General features: G+C 37.1%; 1 protein-coding gene across 1 annotated transcript; it reads right to left on the bottom strand.

Moving 5' to 3' along the window:
• Nucleotides 1–524: 524 nt before the first annotated feature.
• Nucleotides 525–23667, bottom strand: pde11al (phosphodiesterase 11a, like). The gene is made up of 20 exons (XM_082150284.1): nt 22522–23667; nt 18568–18726; nt 16971–17060; nt 16618–16758; nt 13676–13740; nt 12606–12726; nt 12439–12514; nt 12288–12355; nt 12062–12154; nt 11622–11672; nt 10403–10549; nt 10081–10188; nt 7876–7985; nt 5899–5989; nt 4113–4213; nt 3702–3779; nt 3558–3621; nt 3292–3366; nt 3119–3202; nt 525–3044 (listed from the first exon to the last, which is right to left on the bottom strand). The coding sequence occupies exons 1-20, from the start codon at nt 23293–23295 to the stop codon at nt 2784–2786; spliced, it is 2757 nt and encodes a 918-aa protein (XP_082006410.1). The 5' UTR covers nt 23296–23667; the 3' UTR covers nt 525–2783.

Consider the following 23667-nt stretch of genomic DNA (forward strand, 5'->3'; position numbering starts at 1 on the left):
GTAATATGTTTTAGCAATACATTTCTAACATTTCTAATGTGTTTAGAATTTTTATTTTTTATTTTTTTATTGCCTTTACAGGGACTTTAAGGGATCTTTCAGGCCTGAAGGAAAGCTGTAAGTAAAAGAAAGGAGAGGTTAAACAATTTAATGAATGAGAGCAATATCCAAGCATTTGGATATGGGAATGTGTCTCAACAATGCCATTATTCCCAAAGAACCATGTGGAAGCAAGTCTGGAAATTGCCAAACACATAATCACAACCAGGATCCAGATTTTTGTCCCATTTTCTTTTTAAATATATAGTCATGTCCACACCAAAATAAAGTCTAAAATCGCACCCGGACAGTGTAAATCTGGAACATTGCTATATTGCTGCAAACAATGTCTGTGTAAGCTATTACAATGTGAAATTAAACAGCATATTTCTGCTATTGAATGATTTTTTAAAGTATGAAACACTTATTTAATTTTGAGCTTTGGTTCTTTTATATATAAAACAAGATGGGAATTGTTAGTTGGTCAATGAGAGAACTGGTTCTGAATATGTTAGTAAGGCAGAGATTGTGTGCTGAGAACTTCAGTTCTTCTGCCTCATTCCTGTTTTCTCCTGGTTTTAAAGCCTCAGGAAGGCAGCTGAATCCCTGTTGAATAATAGATCACAGAGAGCAGAGCTGGATGCAGCCGGCCACGCTGCTTTTGTATCAGACGGCTTGTCCAGCACAAAGCCTCTCTCTCTCTCTCTCTCTCTCTCTCTCTCTCTCTGCAGCCACGACTTCAAACACTCGCTTTCATCAGTCCTCACACTTTCACCCAGGCCAAATATTTATGCATATGCTGTTTTACATAAATGATATGCTTTTTGCGTTCTTGGCTTGTTAAAAGCAGCATATCTGTTATGCAAAACTCACATGCATGAAAGGTTAGGCTGGGAAAAGAGTTTTGAGATTTGCACATATGTTTCTGAATTATAATATGACTTATGAGACATTTACACATGAAGTCTAATATTATTATTAAAGCAGGATTTCATGCAGCCAATCACGGATCACCACACCCGCTTGCATCACAGTGTTCTTTATTTACAAAACAGCCTGAGGAAAATGACCAGCAATCAGTCTGGCAAGAAAAGACCCTATGCACCTCTTACAAACCGGACAGTATATCATATTCATTCATGTGGCATTTGACGGATATATGATCCATTGAAATACAGTATGAGAATTTCTCTAAAAGAGACACATTGAGGCACCAAGTATGTTATATGAACATTCTATGTTATAGCTAATAAAATACAAAAGCTATTTCTGGCCTTCTTTTTAACGGTATGAATATAAATTCTCTTTTGAAATGTCGAATCATAATAAATGCAAAAATAGTTACATTTAATTTGAATAAGGCAGACAAACTGAAGTGAATGAGCATAATCTGACTGTGTGCACACCGATAAACATTAGTAGCAAGACTGCAACACAACCCGAGAGTTTAACTCTCATTTAAAGCAGAAAGTTGCTTTTGTCAAATCTATGCAACATGCATTTCATGGCATTCGTTTGAAAAAATACAATACATTTCACATACTAAATTTCAACATGTAACAAAAGTAAACACTGAAACTCCCATTCCAACAACAGATGTTAATTTGCATGCAACAAATTCAGGGTTTTAGTATTGTGACAAATGACTTTGGTTCAGAATCAACCATCAAGGATGTATCCCTGATAGCTGGCTTAAGACAGACAAGTTATTCACATTCATTCTGGATAATCTTGTGTTTGCCATGTGAACAGTTGGTATGCAATCATGTGCAAAACAACGTTCATACATACAGTATATACTGTATTTTTTTTTATAATTTTTTTTGCAGTGAAAGTAATGTAGCTATAATATTTTATGATTGACAGGTACATGAGGGTAAGGATGCATACTCAAACATTAAACAATTTGTATGTAGAGCTGTTCAATATAAAATGTTAACACAATCAGCAGTTGTAACAGTGATTCCATGCAAGTCTAAAGAGACAACAGCAACAAAAATCACAGTGATATTAATTTATACATTCATCAAATCATTTCTCAATTTCTGCATCTCAAGCATAGGAATCCTAGTAGCAACTCTGTTTTATATTAATGTAATTCCAAGCTTTGTAAAACCAAACTCGTAACTTGCAATATAGCAGCACAGACTTGGACAAAATCTGAGCATTTATATTCTGACATTCAATTTTTTTGTGCACCTGAATTATCAGGTTTGTCACATATGCCATTTTACATTTTTTTCAGAGACAAAAATCTAAAAAATATGGGTTCTTAATAAATAATTTCTTTTTAAAACCATGTAGTCATTTTTAAATTGTGCTGTAAGTGCCTGAATTAAAGGGGTCCACCCAAAAATGAAAATTCTGTCAGCATTTGCTCACCCTCATGTTGTTCCCAACCTGGTCTTTCTTTCCTCTGCATGCGGAACACAAAAGAAGCATTATGTAAAATCAAACAGTTTTGATTAAATATTTTTTGTCAATATAATTGAAGTCAATGGGAGCCGAAACTGGTTACCAACATGTTTCACAGAAGAAAGAAAGTCATACAAGTTTGGAACAACATGAGGGTGACTAAATGGACTTTTTGGATGGACTATCCCTTTAATTTCAATAGAAATACTGTCAGTCTCAAAGCAACCCATATAAAAAAGAGAAGAAAAGTTGGTTAACATATTTCTTTTGTGTGTAAACATAGTAAATCTGTCGAAGTGGGCCGTCCTTTAATTGCCACATCACGCCTCTTATTTGCAATTGGCTACTGGGGTATGATTTGGCTCCACACAGTGGGTGGAGTCTTCGCTCTGATTGGTTGCTTCACTCTGACTTGACTCTGGCTCGTGGGCGGAGTCTTCGCTCTGAGAGGATTGTGCCGTCAGACCGGAGATACACTCAGAGGCTCTCCGTGTTTGCTGATAGGACAGACAAAGCTCCTCCCACTTTTTTCGGTTGGCATCAATTCCATCTGCCATCGGTTGAAGCTTCCTATTCAACTTCACAAGAGCCTGTAAAATACATTATCATCAGTCTATAAAAGTTAATTAGCAGAGTTAATTCATTTGATTTATTTAACTGTTACCTCATATAATGGCTTACAAATTCCATCAATCCATTCCACCTGAAGCACAGGAAGCTCATCTTTACGATTACGATCAAAAATGGCCTGAAAACAAAATAAAAATTGAAATTTAAGCAATCGATTGACAAATCAGCCAATTTTAGATATATCTGTTGGTGAGAGAATATACGTACAGCTGGTGTCAGCTTCAGCTCTGATCTCTCCCTGTCACCCTGTTCAAAGAATTCACTGGTCACTAGTTCAGCAACCTGGAATTAGAAACATATAGACATACCATTATGTTAATGTTAATCTATCTATCTATCTATCTATCTATCTATCTATCTATCTATCTATCTATCTATCTATCTATCAATATCGCGTCTCAAATAAATGGATCATGTTTTAAGGATGTTTAGATATTTGTACTTATCAAATTTTTTTGCAAGGTCTGTCTAACCTGTTTTGAGATCTCCCATGGTCGAGTCACTGCACCCAAGTCACAGGCAGTCATCAGCATAGACCTGGTATGTTTAAATATGAAGACCATTTTCAGCAGCTCCTGGTATTTCTGTTATCAATTTTAAAAGTTATAGTCTCTCACCTGAACATGTCTCTATGTTCTTCATTACTCCAACTGAACTGTTCAGAGAGAACACACTCAAAGAACTTGGTTCTTCTTCTTTTATGTCCGATGGAAAACAAAGATCCACAAAAAAACCACAAAAAAACATTTAAGGTTCTTTCACTGCATTCAAGTTGATTTTATTCAATGTTCCTTATGGTGAAGATCTTGTAGATCTTCATCAGGCTTTTAGGATCTGAACAAAAGCCACAAAAGGGGCTTGATATCACCTCTTCTGCCTCTTTCAAAGGGCGCCTCTCTGTGGCCTAAACATGAATTGCATGCACCTGCTGGAATATTTAGAGCTGTTTGAAGCTGAAGACCACTACCTCTTTTAATAACTATTTAAACATTGACATTACGACACACAAAGTTGACACTATGACTTACTTGAAGTACAAGGTGAGATCTGTGGACAGAATGGCCTGTTTCAGTATCTGCATCATGTTGCTGTACTCCTTGGAGCATAGATTCGCAAAAATGTTGTGACCCTGTTGAAGGTTAGGCATTATTCAGAAAACAATGAGAAAAAGATGACAAAGTTGTCAGAGTTGTTATTTGCAATAGTAGGGGGAGAGTGTGTAATCTGGTAAACTGGGTCACCCGCTTATAATGCAAATGAATAACAATGCAAGGAAGGAGCAACATTTCATATTTCACGTCCCACATAATCATTTATGTCCACATTTGTATTTGAGAACTTAACCCCATAAAGGCTGACATAGAAAATAATAGTAATAAAAATCGATATAAAAAAGGGACAGGTTTTTGGACAAATTATTTTAAAAAACAGGTTTCTAGTATGATATAGTGAGAATTTGAGGCTCACGCTTGTGGAGGAAAAAAACTGTTTGTTGAAGTTGCTGATATTTATATGGCGAAAAAGATGAAATTCTGATCGTAAAAAAAAAGTAGCTGCCTTACATTTTTAAGTACAATCAACTTAGATGTTTAAGTCATTTCAACTTAAATTACATTAAACTGATTTAAAAAATGTGTTGAATCTTGTATAACGTATAAAAGAAAGTTGAAAATTGTTTAATTTATTTTGATGAGTTAAAGCAATGTAAAAACGCATGTTGTCATAACTTATTGATCATATAATTTTTTACAGTCTAATGTAAATCAATGAGATCTTTACAACATCATAAAAGACTACTTAATGTATATAAATATTAGTTGTCACATGTCTCCCAAAAATGTCTTAGTAAGATATTTAAATGCTTAGTTTCATATCCAATCTCTGTCATTTTTGTATTTATATTTGAGAGATGTACAAATAAATGTTCCTCAAAATCCTGATGTATCATATTTGATTCTCACATTTTATCATGTTTTCCTGAAAATGATGTATGGATAATCAAGTAAACCTAAGTTGCTTCAGTCCAGTACATTTTTTAGAACTATACTAAAATGTCTTTTACCTGCTAAAAAAGTATAAACTGTCAATAAGAGGAAAGAAGGCATGTCGTAGATAAGTTTTGATCATGTTGATATTGACAATTTAGTGTCCTTAGAAATTTGCACATTAAATATTATACAGTAAGTTTTAGAGGGTTAAGTAAAATGTGGCACAGCTTACCCCACTCTCTTAAGGTCTAAGTGAAGTTTGAGGAAATCGCATCCCTCGTTCCAAGTTCTATTACTCATACAAAGCCCTGTCTTTTCCTCTGAAATACAGCCAATCACGAAACCAGGAATCACTTCATAGTGTGTCTGCAAAGTTCTCTACGCTTGTTCAGTCTCTGCGACAGAAAGCATTTTTTTCTCTCTCTTTGCTTCAGTGCAGCTGACCCAAGAGGGGAATCTCCTTAGCACAGTTAATTGGTGTTGGTTAAAAAAGCTCAATGGACGTCTACAGGAAATCGATACAGAGCTTTGTCATGATTAAACAGCTCAGAGCTAAATCAGCCACTTTATCAAACGCTGACAGCCATTTGCATTCTTTCCATCCACTGAGACATGCAAATATGGACAGGGGTAAAATAGGTCATTTGTGCAAATCCATTACAAGAGAGGTGTGAGATGGACACAGTATTAGTCCATTGCTTTGACAATATTTGTTCTTTTTTGTCCTCATAAAAATGCAATTCAGTGCTTTATCTTGCTCCGTGCTCACAGTACTGTGACCTGACCAGACAGACATGCTAGTTCACGTCATTTAAATATTACTCACCTCACTCTGCAGGATCATGACGGCGTGGTTGAAATGATGATGCTCAAGTGTGGCAGATGTTCCGTACAGAAGCGCCAGTGCTGACCCAGACCTTTGGGAACACAACAGAGATGAGCTGTACAGTAACAGCATTATGTTGCTGTACAAACATACAGGACACACTAAATAGAGCTAATTTCTTATTTATGAATAAGGACTGCACTACAAAAAAAATCTATTTTCTTAATTACCATTAATTATCTTGCTTGTTTGTTTGTTTTTAAAGAAATTGATATTTTATCCAGCAAAGACATTAAATTGATCAAAAGTGACAGTAAAGTCTTATTACATTGTTACAAAAAACTATTTTTCAAATGCATGATGTTCTTTTGAACTTTCTATTCATCAAAGAATCCTGAAATTATTTTATCACGGTTTCCACAGAAATAAGCAGCACAACTTTTTTTTTTTTTACATTGACAATAATAATTAATGTTTCTTGAGCAGCAAATCAGCATATTAAAGTGATTTTTGAAGGATCATGTGACACTGAAGACTGGAGTAATGATGCTGAAAATTCAGCTTTTTTTAAGAATGTTATGATATTTTAACTAGAAATCAATAAAAATACAGAAGACACATGGGTAACACTTTATTTTCAATGGTCCACTTTAGATATTCTATTAACTATAAGTAACTTTGCAACTGCATGTCAACTAACTCTCATTAGAGTAGACTAAGTAAATATAAATTTTATCATCACTGCATTGGTTACCTATAAAGTTCCGTATTAATTACAAGGTATTGCTACTGACTTATAAAGCCCTAAACGGCTTAGCTCCAGTCTATTTAACGGATCTTCTATCGCCCTATAATCCATCGCGCTCTTTAAGATCACTAAATTCAAGGCTTTTGGTCATACCTAGGATATCCAGAACCACCAAAGGAGGGAGAGCATTTTCACATTTGGCTCCAAAACTCTGGAATAGTTTTCCTGATACTGTTCGTTGCTCAGACTCGCTCTCCCAGTTTAAAACTAGATTAAAGTCGCATCTCTTCAGCCAGGCATTCATATAATCTTACAGTTCAAACTACAATCCGGCCTCTAGCTCATAAATGCCAGAGGAGAACTGGCCCCCGACTGAGCCTGGGTTCTCCCAAGGTTTTTTTTCTCCATTAGGTCACCTGATGGAGTTTTAGGACACCATTAGGTCACTTGATGGAGTTTTTCGGTTCCTTGCCACTGTTGCCATTGGCTTGCTCAGTTGGGGATATTTTGGGGATATTTAATTTAATTTTATCAATCAATAAATTCCTCTTGAAACAAACTTTGTTGTATTATTTTAATTTAATACTGTGAAGCTGCTTTGATACAATCTGTATTGTGAAAAGCGCTATACAAATATACTTGACTTGACTATATGCTTAATATCTGCTAATACTTTATATTGATGCTTCACCAACAGACATTCTACTGACTATAAGTAACAATGCTCCTACATGTCAATTTATTCTAACCCGATCCATAACCTAACACTCACTTTAATGAGAGTTAGTCGAGATGTAGTTGCAAAGTTACTTATAGTTCGTAGAGTGTCTAAAGTGGACCATAGAAATAAAGTGTAATCGACATGTGAAAACAATGCTAAATGCAAATAAAATGGAACTAACCACGTAAACATGCATAATTAGGATAGCAAAATAAAAAGACTCATAAACCGTTAAAATCCTATATATTATGAATTTAAAGGTAGTGCAGCTAATTAAAATCCACAGTATTGGGACAAATCTATGAGTTATTAGAAGATAGTCATATTAGGCAGATGCCAACATTGACAGGTAGCATGACATGCCTCGTCCTTGAACACCATAAACAACTTTATTTTTACATGACAGGTTTTGATACTGTGTTGGGTGTGATATGATCCCAATGTAAAATCTGTTCCAAACCAGCTGAGAACCACTGATGCAATGTATATTGACAGACTGTTGACTCACTTTGCCTGAAAGGCGTTATTTGTACCACGATGGTCCAAGTCATGGCATAAACACCCAACCATAAGTGCGAGAGTCTCTGTGTCTGTCAGCACCTCCTGTAACCCAGCGGTCTGAAATCCACAACAGAGAAATCTACTACTGCGGTCAACCCAGTCACACAAATCCTCAAATTCAGTGATTCAATTATGGCTTGAAAGATCATTATTAATTTAATCTATGTGTATTTACTACCTTTAACTCAGACAATTATTAGAGGAATAGTTCACCCCCCAAAAAAAGCCCTTTTATCATTTACTGACACTCATGTTGTTACAAACTCGTATTACTTTCTTTTTTTCTGTTTATCTCTTCCCTGCAACGAAAATGGATGGAGGACCAGGGACTATCAAGCTCCAAAAGACAAAAAACGACCTTAAAACCATTAAAATACAATATTACAAATTACAATAACTGAGTCATGAGTCATGAAAGTGTATTCTCTTTAAGCACACTTAAATTGACTTATTATATTATCTACAAAAGTAAAGTTTAAAAAAAAAATATATATACAGGTGCTGGTCATAAAATTAGAATATCATCAAAAAGTTGATTTATTTCAAGATTTCAACTTAACAGGTGAAACTAATATATTATAAACTTATAGACTCATTACATGCAAAGTGAGATAATTCAAGCCTTTATTTGTTATAATTTTGATGATTATGGCTTACAGCTTATGAAACCCACGAAATCAAAATCCCAGAAAATTTGAATATTACATGAAATCACACAGTAATTACACGGTAATACCATAGTCATTGAACCAGGTTTTGGTTATTTTGGCAGTGTGGGCAGGTGCAAATCCTGCTGGAAAATGAAGGAAGCATGAAGTGCTCTGAAAATGTCCTGGTAGACGGCTGCGTTGACTCTGGATTTAATAAAGCACAGTGGACCAAAGTCCTCTTTTCTGATGAGAGCAAATTTTGCATCTCATTTGGAAACCAAGGTCCCAGAGTCTGGAGGAAGAATGGAGAAGCACACAATCCAAGATGCTTGAAGTCCAGTGTGAAGTTTCCACAGTGTTGGTTTGGGGAGCCATGTCATCGGCTGGTGTTGGTCCACTGTGCTGTCCACTCAACGCAGCCGTCTACCAGGACATTTTCAGAGCACTTCATGCTTCCTTCAGCAGACAAGCTTTATGGAGATGCTGACTTCATTTTCCAGCAGGATTTGCATCTGCCCACACTGCCAAAATAACCAAAACCTGGTTCAATGACCATGGTATTACTGTGTAATTACTGTGTGATTTCATGTAATATTCAAATTTTCTGGGATTTTGATTTTGTGGGTTTCATAAGCTGTAAGCCATAATCATCAAAATTATAACAAAGAAAGGCTTGAAACATCTCACTTTGCATGTAATGAGTCTATATAATATATTAGTTTCACCTGTTAAGTTGAATTCTTGAAATAAATCAACTTTTTGATGATATTCAAATTTTATGACCAGCACCTGTATACTTTTAAGAATTGAAGTACACTACAAGTCCACATTAAATACAATTTCTGTCATGGCGACTCTCGGAGTGTTTGGCTAATGGGTATGACAATGTTAATATGTTTGGTTTTGATGGAATAGATCTGCTATGCTGCTGCTGCAGAGCAAGTACAGGACCTGCTACTGCCAACACAGGACACACTGCTGTGAGCAAGTAAGACATGCTGCTGCTGAACAATATTGCGTGTATGAATTGCCCATAGCAGATCTATACAGGTGGAGCTGGGGAAGAGGAAGGGTTTCTGAACGCGCGCAGCACTTTTAAGGCAAATGCTAACCAATTATTTGAAGGTTGAGCATGCAAGCTCATTGGATACAGCACCAATCAGCTGTGCCCTATAGAGAATGATGTGATTGCAAGCAAGTTAAGAACCCATTAGCCTGCACCAGGTAGAGTTTCATGATCGAACTTTGCATTAAGCATACTTCTTTTTTCCAAGGTTTGAAAGTCTTTTTGACAGTTATGTTCACCGTTTTCTTTCATTGTATGGAAAAGAGCAGCTTAGACTTTCTACTATTTTTGTATTCCACAGAAGAAGAAAGTCATACAGGTTTCGACCGACATGTAAATGAGTAAATGATGACTTTTCGTTTTTGAGCGAACTATCAAATCACATATTATCAGTTCAGAAGGCCTCTTCGATCAGCATCTGTGCTTGATGACTTACGGTGATCATAACAAACATGCACTGCGAGACGTTGAAGGCATGCCTCCAGTTGTGGTAGGCCACGGTGCGGTAGTTCTTCCTCACGGTAAGCAGCCAGCGGCACAGCACCTGAGCAGGAAAAGAAAGGAACGCTGTAGTATTCACACACCGTACAGTAGCTGCAGACCCCCCGGTGTTCCAGGAACCAGCCTGCAGCACAGTTTCTCACCGATCTATAACCCAGCGATCCACCCTCAACACTGCATACATATGTAAGCAGCATTTCTCTCTTCCAGTCAGTAGGGTTGGCGTTTCGCCCCCTTCCTCAAAGTGATTGCCTCACCTCATAATCAATTTTGAATTTCTGCACGACACCAAGCTCCAAAAACATCCGCAGGGAGGCAGTGATCATGGCGTCGTTGTCCAGAGAAAAGTCATTAAAGTGGAACTCATCGATCCCGAGCTCACTGCTTAGGGGAATCTTAGCAGCCTGAGAGAGGAGAGGGGACAATCTCAGCGACTCCGGTAGCAAGGCAATTAAACACCAGAGCAGAACCTGGTCCACTGAGGGCTCAAACAGAAAGAGTACTGCCATTTCAATTATTAATACTTTAGCTCTCTCAAGTCTAGGACCCACCAACTATAAATTTCTTGGAAACGCATGGGGCTGAGATGTTTTTTTAATCATCTATCTCTCTAATGTATGAGTTTAATTTGAAGTTTTCATTGTGTCTCTCTCTGGAGAAAAGTTTTAAACGTTCTATGTTCAACTGATCTGTGAATCTTGTACCGGCCCTTTAAGGGTGTCCAACACTACAGAATCTTTACATGCTGTAGAGATAGTACTGCATAGGTCAAACAATACAGCAAGTTTGATATTTTTGATATTCAATTCATAACAGGCATTACAGTGTATTGCCAATGCAATGTCTAATATTTACAATGAATCTAGAACAGATATTGAATAAACTAATTATAAAAAAGTTAAACAATCGTTTTAGAATTCAATATTCTACCATTCAAAAGCTTGGGGTCGGTATTTATTTATTAATTTTTTCTTGAAAGAAGTCTCTTATGCTCACCAAGGCTGCAATTATTTGTTTAAAATATACAGTAAAATAGTACCAAAAAAAACCGATACAGTAAAACTGTGAATATTTTGAAATATTATTATAATGAAAATACAAAAGATGCTTTAAAATGCTATTTATTTTGTTTGTTGGCAAATTTCAGCATCATTACTCATTACAGTCCTCAGTGTCACATGATCCATAATTTATTTTCATCAATGTTGAAAACAATTGAGCTGCTTAATATTTTTGTGATACCTTTTTTCAGGATTCTTTGATGAAGAGAAGAGAAAGTATTTATGTGAAATAGAAATCTTTTGTAACATTATAATAAATGTTTTACTGTCACTTTTGATAAATTTGCATCCAAAAGAACATCTTAAACTTTGTTTTAGATATAAATAATGATTTTAAAACATTAGTATAATTTCAGTGCATCTAGTTAGTATGGACTTTATTACCATATTTTATCTCTAGTTTGATGAAACTTACTTTCAGTCGATCAACCTCTGCCTTAGAGCATGTAGCATGATAAGACAGCATCTGGGAAAAGACAGAAACAACAATACAATATGCATACAAAGTCTTTTTTTAATACCCACACAGATTGTAACCACACCATCTGTTCTTATGAGATTTATATGCAGGCAAAATTGTAGCTGTTATGTTTAGAAGCAGCTTAAAACAGAAGAAGGAAATACAAATAAGATATTACAGTTACACTTTATTTTAAGGTGATGTAGTTACATTTTGCTTACTCAAATAAGTACTGAGTAATATTAATTAACTACATGTATGTACTTATTATAGAGTTACGGTTAGGGTTTGGTAGTTTAGGGTTAGTTGTAACTATGCATAATTTACTGTTATTAGTAAGTACATAGTAATGTAACTATGTCACCTTACAATAAAGTGTTACCGATATTACTCACATCTAGAGCCACAGACTGCTTGGCCCAAGTCTTCTTCACCTGGTTATACATCATAGTGTTGTTAATACCCAGGCCACAGAAAATAACAAATGCCTGTGAGGATCAACGGACATGAAAATTACTCATGCGTGTGATTTATGTAAACATCAGTAGTGGAAGTATGGCTCTAATTCACTTATAAAATATTGATTGCTCATTTTATTCCAACATCAAAAATTCGTCCCACCTCAAATAACCTTTGATCTGCATCATTAAATGTCTTCCTGTCCAAGCGATTCAGAATCTGGGCAACGCCTAATGGAAGTAAGAAGTTATTTTAGTTGTTGTTTTTGTGGGTTTGTGTATAAACAATGAAGCATTTGTGTAGGGAAACTCACCAATAATCTGATGTGTCCGATTCCAAATGGGAACGCACAAAACTGATCTAATATGAAATCCAGAAGCCTGGTCCGCCTGAGAAGGAAACACAATGCTTGCACGATACAACTGACACCATGCGAAATCATGCAATCAAAACGAGTCTGAGAGTGTGTGTTCTGCTCACCTCAGCATCAAAGCGGGGATCCTGACAGACGTCACTAATGTTAACGGGCAGTCCGGTTGATGCTACCAACTCAGCAATGCTGTTATTGATTAGCCAGTCCGAACAAGACACCTTCTCCATGCTGACTTTGTCAAATGCACACACATACACACAAACACACATACTAAGCATGGTATACATTAAAGTCACAATGAAATCAAAATGGACAATTCTTATTTTTTGTACAGAATGTTGCAGTGTTTATTATAAAAGATTAATGTGCACACATAAACTTAAATCAAAAATGTTAACCTTCATTCCCCCTCGAAACGGCATCTGCTCTCTTGACGTATATATCTAGACGGATGTTGGGACTTTTTTGCTGTGCTATTCACGTGCTATCGGAAATTTCCTACTTCCCACTTCTGAAGTTGTGATTGTGAACTCGTCGCATTCAAGTGCTTTGTTGTCGGAAAGAACAGGAATCATGGAGAACACCAGATTTATTCTTGCTAATTTATTGGGTAAATATTATTAAAGCCTAAATGATATTTACCATCCCATTCATTAACAAACAATATTCACCGCTCAAGATAGCTCTAGATAGTCAGCATTCTGACAATCCTGGAATTTTGGTCAAATACATGCTATTTTCGCTGTGTACAAAACATACAATATGCTTCAAACTATTATTTTATGGCACGCCCAACTCGGGTATCAAAATTATCCCTGAGCTTCCCACTGGTAAATATGACTTGAGAGGGCATTCATGATAGGGCATTTATGATAATTCCGATAGCACATGAAGGCAGCATTAATATCCTCCACAAATGACTACAGACTTTCAAATATGTCTCCATTTAGTTAGCAACACCCAACTTCCTATGATCCAATCAATTCCCAAGGACGAAATCAAGTCCCACCCTACATATTTTTCTCCTTCCAGAAGACCTTTCACTCTGATATACATCACAATAGGGAAGAAAAGACTTTCGCAACTTTCCTTTCATGCCAACTTTACTTGACATACACATTACTATAAACACACATGTAATAGTATGTTATATTATTAATAGTCCTGTTATTCTCACCTGATGTCATGATCAACGCTGCACAGCGGAGACATAAGCTCAAATGTCTGGGAGAACTTTACCACCTGAGAACACAGTAAAAAAACAAAAAACAATGCAACAATACTAGGGTGATTTCCAGGACATTGCTAAGGTGTTCTGAGCGGTTGCTAGATGTTTTCTTATAGTCTAAAGTCTGATATATTGTGATATTCTGGTACATACACATGGCTCTGTTTTATTGTTCTTCAAGCACTGTAAATCTAATTGCCTAGAAATGCATTATTTGAGGTAGAATTGTGATCGATGCTGAATACACAGTTTGAAAAGGCACAAATAATAACTTTAAAATGAATGACCAAATAATCTAAAACTGATTATCCAACTGATTAGATTATCAGTGAGCAAGTTTTTGATTATCCTATTTTAATGAACATATCTAAAATTAAGAAATGGTTAAGTTTTGGACAAATTAAAGAGATTTTGTTTCTAAATAAAACGGACAGTCACTTTAATGTTCCATTCAATATGCAGGCACTGAGCATCATCTTTTCATCCCTATTCTCTTTAATTCTACGTTAACTCTGGACTATCAAGTGCTGGAGCACAGTGTCCTCTACTGGCTGATATATGCAGTCAGTGACAAATATGCATGGAATACAAGTCCCCTGCAAAGAAAAAGCACAGACTGTTGTTCCTTTAAGAAGTCAAGCTATAGAGCGCTGAAGTAATGGTAGCTTATTTACCTGACCAATAAATATGATTCTTAATTTTTTTTTTAAACATTAACACAATTTTTATTAATTTTGAAGCCTAAATACAATCAAGAAAAAGCTAAACATAAGCTATAAACGATCTACACCACGGTCGCATGACTTCAACGTCACAACCACTCAGTGATGGAGTACTCGAGTCCTGGACTCGGACTCGAGTCCGACTCGAGTCCCTATTCTCTGGACTCGAGTCCGACTCGAGACTCTATTCTCAGGACTCGTGACTTGACTTGGACTCGCGGACTGATGACTCGTACTTGGACTCGGACTCGAGGATATATAAAATCGGACTTGAGCATTCATCAAATGAATGACGTTGGATGAAGTTTCTGACTAAATAGGTTTTAAAATTTGATATAAGATGTTACACTTTTCCTGTTTTGGGCTCCAAGACCGGACGGGATCTCTTTTTTTCCTGCATATAAGAACGAGCAGAGAGAAAGCCCCAGCCGCGCGCGCCCTCTCATCGTCTTCAAAAAACACGAGCGGTGCTCCCTCCTCTAATATTAATCAAAATCAATTGACACGATAGTAAAAGGTCGGAAGACCGAAGTTTCACGTAGATCATTCAGAGATTTTTTCTCCTGAATTACCGCGAGGTGTGAATTGTGCAAAAAAAAAAAAAAAACCTTTGCCTTATCTTCTCTGAAAAGCGTTCCGCACATTCAGCTGACATTAGCCACAATTTCAATAAACGAAAAGACCTATCTAGTGATGACATGTTTTCTGTGTTGACACAAATCTTGTCCTGCCCTAAACTGCCGAGATAATCACACAAGGCTACACGTCCATTAATGACACGTCCGATTCGCGAACTAATGACTCCTTTGAACGATTCACTTTAATGAATGGTTAAAACAACTGTCCATCTGTCCAACAACGAACTCACGAGACGTCTGAATCGGTGTATAACAAATCGGTAAACACTTTACAATAATGTTCCATTTATTAAACTCTAGTATTAGTTAACATTTAGGCTAATAAACTGCACTTCTACAGCATTGTTAATGTTAATTTTAACATTTAGCCTAATAGCCAACATTATTGAAATCAAAAGTTTTTATTTATATTTATTTATATTGTATTTATTTATTTAATATTTATATTTGTCAACACAGTGGTGTCATTTTTGTTTAATGTAGACCCTCTTTTATAATTATATCAGCTCTTTAAAGGTGCCAGATTAGAGAAATGTAGGCAGTCTTGAAATATAACACAGACTCAACCTTGATGACTCGACTCGGACTCGAACACTGGGGACTCGAGACTCGACTCGGACTCGAACTCAGGTAATGGTGACTCGACTCGGACTCGACTCGGTCTCTTCATTGGTGACTCGGACTTGGACTCGGACTCGAACACGGGGACTCGAGACTCGACTCGGACTCGACAGTTGGTGACTTGACTACAACACTGCAACCACTAAGCTTCCGACAACTCTTTCAATCTTTATTTAAAAAACACTTTCCCTGAAAGTTTGAGTTAGAATAGTTTGCAGGAGCGTGACTATAGACACAACAAGGCTGTAAAAGCTAACTAGTCAGTAGATGTGTTTTACTGTTCAGTGTGATGACTTTAATGTCCCCGAGAAACACAAGAGGGAATTACTGATGTATTATATGTCATAGAATAAATTGTGAAAATATCTTGACCTTGTATTAACCAGAGACCTTATTTTAAGGCATTTAACCCAACACCAATTAAAAAACCCATTGACTTTGGAACGATGAAACCGAAAGTGCTAAAATGCTAACTCGTTTCCAGGTTTAAAAAAAACAGCTATATTTTAAATAAATGTAATAAAAATAGAATCAATAATTTAATGAATTATACAAATTACATTTGCTAAATTGAAATAGAATGGAATTGAGTTACATTAAAATGAGCTTTTTGTTTTGTCGCACTCCCACTTTAAGCCCCGCCCACAGCCTCATCCACAAATAAATTTTGACTGCAGAATACAGTTAATAGCTTGGCTACACACTCCTATTGAGGTATCATTCATGTCCATAGCACAAACAGAATAAGTTACGTGCCACATTTCAATGCTTATGTGAAAAAAACCCTAAGAATGAGCAATACTGATGTTCTCTTTAGCAAGAAAGGTGGAATGTATAAAGAAAAAGATGTAATAAAGATAGACCAAAATCATGACAGAAAAGAGAAAAGGAGGACTGAAGGTGATCTCACAGGAGAGTGGATGTCTTCTAGCAGAAGCACAGAGCAGCGCTCACACTGCAGTAATGTCAGCGCACGCTGCATGATCTTTCTCACAATCTTCTCCAGGTCCGTCTGCTCCTCAAACAGATCATTCACCACCTCCAGCAGCGCCTTGAGAAACAACAGCAGCAGCTCCAAATGTATTCAGAAAACACAGGCCTTCAAGCTTTACACAGGATTATTAAATATTTTAAACCTTGCGACCTGAGGATTGTATGCAATCTAACAAGCTACGCTGTCCGAGAGGTCTAGAAATCTGGAGGCAGGTTTTTAATCATTCTGAAGAGTTTTATTCAGCAACATTTCTACAGATCTTGACATACCCTGCTCCTCTCATACTCCTTGCGGGATTCGGAGAAGAGTTTGGCGTTGGAGATCGATATTCCGCAGAATGGTAGATACATTTGCAGGACCTGTAGAGAGAAGTTTGATGCTTTCAAAGCTTCAGTCAGATTGATGAGTGACGGTGAGATATTGAGAGGGGAAAAAAGAACTGGAGGCATCACATCAGTTTTCCTTTGTATTTCTAGGGCATTTATAACAGCACAGCATGCTTTCTGCTTTCAGTGCTGCTTGGCATAAATAATTCTAAAGAGAAATTCTGTGCTATTAATTACTATCTATAGAGAGTAGGGAATGAGATGAACGGGTACAGACTGATTTGTGCCTAGAGACTGCAGTACTGGATCTATATTTTGTATTGATTCTGAAGTATGCCATTTACATTTGCTGATTTAGTCAATGACAATAATGACCTCTGTTCACGGCTTAAAGTGTTAGTTCACCCAAAAAAAAACATCATGTTGTTCCAAACACGTAAGACTTTCGTTCATCTTCGAAACACAAATTAAATGAAATCTGAGAGATTTCTTTCCCTCTATTGACAGTCAACTACTAGTTTTCCGCTTCAAAAAATTCATAAAGAGATCCTAAAATTAATCAATTAATCAATTAAACAAACCTCATTGGTTCGTGAGGAAGCTCAAATGTGCTGCGTAACACGAGAATGAACCTCATTGGTTCGTGAGGAAGCTCAAACATGCTGCGTAACACGAGAATGAACCTCATTGGTTCGTGAGGAAGCTCAAACATGCTGCGTAACACGAGAATGAACCTCATTGGTTCGTGAGGAAGCTCAAACGTGCCGCGTAACACGAGAATTAACCTCAATGGTTTTCTCGCTACAAGCAAACATGCTTGAGCTTCTTTTTATCATAACTGATGTGGGTGTTGATGAATATGTGAATAAAAGCCTAAATTCAATCTGTTCATCATATAAAGCGATCGTGTCTCTTCAGAAAGTTTTTACTAAACCACTCACTTTATATGGATTAGTTTTATGATCTCTTTATGAACTTTTTAATCAGTGTCAGTTGCGGTAGCTGTCAATGGAGGGACAGAAAGCTCTCAGATTTCATTAAAAAGATCTTCATTTGTCTTCCAAAGATGAATGAAAGTCTTAAGGGTTTACTGGAACAACATGAGGGTCAGTAATTAATGACAGAATAAAACATTTTGGGTGAACTATCCCTTTAATTCGAGTGTGAGCAATTTTATGAAATTCAGAGAGCAACAGAGTATCGGATCTAAGCTTTGATTTATGCAGTCACTTAGTACAATGACTACAGGGTGTCTACGGTTATGAATATAAAGAATAAATCTTCTCATATAAATAACTAATTTTCCAAGTCTACAACTACTCCAGCATGGCAGGATATTCGTTAATTGTTAATTCATAGATCTCTTTTGATTTAGCACAGCAATTATCTTCACACTCTAGAGTTTCATTACCAGCAAAAGTTTGGGAACTATAGTAATAGGTATCAGGAGAATGAAATAGACTATAAATCCAGTAGTTGGAACAGATCTTTAGAGTTTAATATCAGCATGAAGCCAAGTGAAACGGAGAATAGAGCTTACCTTCTCATCGTCCTCAGTGAATGGAGTTCCGCTGGGGTTCTTGTTGATGGCCTGCACTACACCAATGACTTCACCGTCACTGTTGCGGATGGCCATGCACAGAATGGACTGAGTCTTATAGCCCGTCAGCTTGTCAATTTCATCACTGAACCGATGGTCCTACACAATACACAAAAGGCACAGCATTCTTAGAAATAAGGGTTCAATGGGTTCTATATAGAACCATAGGGTTCTTGATTAAATTTTAAAGAACACTTTAAGCCAAAAAGGTTCTAATGAGAAATGTCTCAAATGATTGCATGATACTTTCTTTTTAATTGGTTATTAAAAAATGTTCTAGTGATAAAGTATGTTAACAAGCTGCTTAATTCATAAAATTTTATCGAAAATAAAAGTCAATTAAAACAAAATTAATTAATTAAAACAATTCATAAAATGATCCCATGATGGAAACCCTTTAAAGGTTCTATCCACCGTTTTTTCATGTTAGAGCGGGTGCAGGCGTGAGGCCATTTGGAAATTGAATGTGTCTGGCTTCCGGTGTCATTCGCTTCCAGTTATTTTTAGCTGTATAAAACAGCTCGTTATGCTGCTTGATATTGCAAACTGGTATTTCTTACCATATTATTTTAATGCATTGTCGTAATTATAAATGCACTGTTTTGTAGGGCAAATTGTTTAACCATTTACTGCACTTTGTTATTCTTCTAGTTATTTCATTATAGTGGCTAATGAATTGGAAGTCTCACACATTCACAGACAATAGATTACTTCCACATTGCTAAATAAATTGGATGTATAAAGCACCTGACAGAACCCTTTAAGGTTCTATATAGAAACTATTCTTCTAAGGGGCCGTTTACTCAACACTGTTTTCAGTTTTTATGTGTTTTTGACGTTCATTTACACGACAACAGAGTTTTGGGGGCCTAAAAATGCAAACTTTTGAAAACGGGTTTCAAGTGCAAGTTTTTGAAAAAGATACCATAATCGTCTAAAATCCAAACTACAAAAACATGAATTTGTGAAACGTTGATGTAATGCGCATACATATTACGCATTCAGTCTATAGGCACCTAATGTTTGTTTACAAAGTGACATCGCCAACTACTGGCCTGGCAGCAAAATACACTGTTTTCTGTTCGTTTTCATGGATCTGTGTAAACGGAATCGTTTTGACAATGTTGTCGACTGTACGCGAAAAATGCAAAGGGAAAACTTTCTTATGTCTTTTTTAATGACTACTTTTGCTAAATTGCAAAAAAAGAAAAGTTTATTTTTTTCCTTTCATTTCCAAATACACTTACATACTTAACTTAATTTAAAGGGATAGTTCACTTTGAAATACATTTTTGGTATGTTTTAGCTTACCTCAAGGGCATCCAAGATGTAGGTGTCTTTTTTTCCGCAGTAGTTTCAATTTTGATATTTTTAGGTCAAACCGTTCTTGTCTGTCAGTCATAATGCAGGTCTATGGTCATTATCTCAAAACACAAGCACAGAGTCCAAATTAAAACAATTCCCCGTCGTCCAAATTAAACAATTCCCCATCGTAAGTACACATTGATGGCCTAAGACACGAAACGAGCGGTTTGTGTGAGAAAACGAACAGTATTTATATCGTTTTTACCTATACGCAGCCATGTCGAAGTGATCTGATCTGACGTGTACGCAGACTGGTGCATAGATATATACACTAGATGTCGCCTTAAAGACATTCGTTCCAATGAACTGCCGTAGACAAGGCGACATCTAGTGTGTATATACCTATGCACCAGTCTGCGCACACGTCAGATCAGATCACTCGGACATGGCTATGTATAAGTGGTAAAAACGATATAAATACTGTTCATTTTCTCACACAAACCGCTCGTTTCGTGTCTTAGGCCATCAATGTGTACTTATGATGGGGAATTGTTTAATTTGGACGACGGGGAATTGTTTTCATTTGGACTCTGTGCTTGTGTTTTGAGATAATGACCATAGACCTGCATTATATGACTGACAGACAAGAATGGTTTGACCTAAAATTATCAAAATTGAAACTACTGCGGAAAAAAAGACACCTACATCTTGGATGCCCTTGAGGTAAGCTAAAACATACCAAAAAATGTTTTCAAAGTGAACTATCCCTTTAAATCTAGCACAAGATGATTTGGAAAAAGTGGCTAATTGTTCCATCTTCACTCTTGACTTTATAGCAATGAGGAAGAGGAAAAACTATGTGTTGTCTTTCAGATCAAGTTTCTAGCATATTAAGTAGTTTGCTTTTTGTGAACAAACTGCTTTTATTTCCACCAAGAAAAAAGTCAAAACAATGCAATTCCATTGGACTGCTATGGGATAGTGGCACACTCATTGCACTGCATTAATGGATCTCCTCTGACCTATACCGGGGAAGGCTTGCCTGTGGCCATGATATAATGATGTATACGCACAACTGGTAGCTTGTATTTGAAGATGGAGAAACAGTCAACTCTGTAACTACGATTTCTTCACATTAAGTATTGAGGTTCTTGAATTTTTTGTCATAATCAAAATAATCAGACAGCGATTCCAAGCCTTGGCTGCAGAAACTGTAGAAATCACAAATCTTTGAAGGCACTTTTCACATAACCCAAGTCTACTCTATCCCCCATATACATTTTTTTTTTTTTTTTGCTGTACCTGTTGGGTAAACAAGAGAATACAAAACTACACAGACATACATCCAGGCAAGGGTAAACTACATGGAGATTTTACCTGAAAGGCTGTTACAATACGTGTCTTTTAAATGTTGGCTAAAACAATGATTTTATATCTATGTGTCACCTCTTACACTAGCTTAAGGCCTTGGCTGTTTAATGGCAGTTCAATAATGTGTACTGATTGAACGATGGAAATGTCCAATAGTTTTTTTGTAGCCATATATATGTGTGTGTGTGTGTGTGTGTGTGTGTGTGTGTGTGTGTGTGTGTGTGTGTGTGTGTGTGTGTGTGTGTGTGTGTGTGTGTGTGTGTGTGTGTGTGTGTGTGTGTGTGTGTGTGTGTGTGTGGATGTGTGTGTTAAGTATGAAAATTCTGGGCCGAAATCAAAAACCGAAAATTCTGGATGCTCTTGGCCGAAAACCAAAAATGATTGATTTCTTATTTTAAATTAACTTATTTTTGTAATAATATATAATTGTGAGGTGTTGTGAGGTTTTGTGCTCGTGCACGGCTGCACGCGAAGTCGGAGCTGAAGAAGAAGCTGGCTCAAAACCTCACAACACCCACCCCCTGTCGGTGATTGGTTGGAACACTATTTGTTTTGGTTTTGAGTGGTTGGTGAAACCAATTGTTTTTGTGTGCAGATCTCAGAGCCTAGGCTGCCTACAGAGACGCGTTTTTTTGACGTTAGGAAAGATTAGATGAATGTGATAATTTTTTTTTTTTGGGGCCTGAAATCACTGATACAACCTTTAACCCCTAGCATAGAGCGGAATATTGCAAGTAGGTATAACTGCAGACCGGAGATCTCCAAAGTGGGCAGAACCTCCAAAAGGGGGCGGGTCTCCAAGTGCAAAGACTTAATCTATTGGCTCTGGCTTCATCCTATTGTCATTGACTTATTATATATATGTATATATATATATATATATATATATATAATATATTATAATATATATATATATATATATATTATATATTATATATTATAATATATATATATATATATATATTTATATATATAGTATATATTATAATGTATGATGTATTTCTTGATATGTACGTTTATAATCAAGTAAATAAATCTGACCTCAGTCACTGGAGTTAACTGTTGTTATGGTTACCTCTGGCTTACGCGACTATTAGTTAGTGTCGATTTGACGACAGTCAAAAAAATACGCTCCTTGACTGACTAGTAATCTACACCCTCCCGTAACCTTAAACCTTTTATTGTCGAAATTGTCTGTATTATTAGTTGCAATTCTACCTCGTATGCGTTCGGGATGTTGACGGTTTCTCCGTGTTCTGCAACATAACCTATGATGCCTTTTCCCCACGGAACCTGCACCTCATTTGAGTCCAGAGTGCTCGAAGAGGGTCGCACCGTGGTACCCGAGTGCACATCAAAAAACTTGGACACGAGTGTCCTCTTATGAGACGGTCCCTCCACTAGGAAAAGCGAACACCTGTCTGCGTTTACCATGATGCACACATTGATAAGAATCTTGTAACTGAGGTTCGTCATGTCAAGTTCGTTAGAAATGTCCTTAACCAGCTCGAGGAAGAACTCCCTCTCGTTGGACTCTTTGAGTCTGTATTTGTAGTCAATGGCGCTGGAGGCATATTGAGGCACGTTGACTCGGGACTCGAGGAGCGCGCTCAAGATGTGCGCGGTGGTTGGCGGTAACGAGCTGGCTTTCCGCAAGAGCGCGCGCCGTCGCATACTTGACTGGGACTCGTTGGCCGTGAGACTGACGTGCTCGTCGTAGGTTCGGTGTGCCGTCATCGCTTTGGACCGGGCGAAGTTCCTGCGGAGCTCCATGTGGGACGATCTGCGCTTCAGTCCGTCAGGGTTCGTGGGCCAGAATGGGTCCCTCGCGACCCCGCGTTTCTCCTCCACCGGAGACGTTTTGGACGGCTGATTCTCTTTGATCCACCTGCTCAGGGTGTCACATTTTCCCTTTCTGACGAGATATTCCTCAAAAAGCTCTGGGTGGCAATCCAAAAATGCCTCCACGTCAGAAAAATCAAAAGTTGTCATGTCGATAGCCAAAAATGCCACAGCCAAAGTGATCTGAAATCGTCCAGTAACGGCTCAGCTCACTGTGTACTGCCGCACACACTTCACACATCCATCTGTCATTTACATATCACTGATCTCCAGCCTTTCTCCTCGCGCCGGTCTTTTATGAAGCTCGTGGAGTTGAACAGTGACTGATGCGCGACGACGCTGAAAAATAATAAGTAATTTGACAGCCTGACACAGGTCTCCTCTGGGAAGGACCTAAATAAACTTAAAAGCAAACGAGTTTGCCTGTGACTGAAAATGGATGTTTCTTTTGTGTGTCTAGTGGGTAGTTTAACGAACTCTCTGGTTTTGTTTGGTGAAGCTCTTTTTATACGGTAGGCTATG

This window comes from Leuciscus leuciscus, assembly GCF_965113295.1.
Source record: "Leuciscus leuciscus genome assembly, chromosome: 20".
NCBI classification, from domain to species: domain Eukaryota; kingdom Metazoa; phylum Chordata; class Actinopteri; order Cypriniformes; family Leuciscidae; genus Leuciscus; species Leuciscus leuciscus.

Excerpts from the sequence above, each read along its gene's own strand:
- pde11al (XM_082150284.1), bottom strand. The coding sequence starts at position 23,295 with ATGACAACTTTTGATTTTTCTGACGTGGAGGCATTTTTGGATTGCCAC. Across the intron at positions 10,550-11,621 it reads CAGAGGTTGATCGACTGAAA|GCTGCTAAGATTCCCCTAAG; the intron begins GTAAGTTTCATC and ends CTCCTCTCTCAG. Across the intron at positions 10,189-10,402 it reads AATTCAAAATTGATTATGAG|GTGCTGTGCCGCTGGCTGCT; the intron begins GTGAGGCAATCA and ends TTTCCTGCTCAG.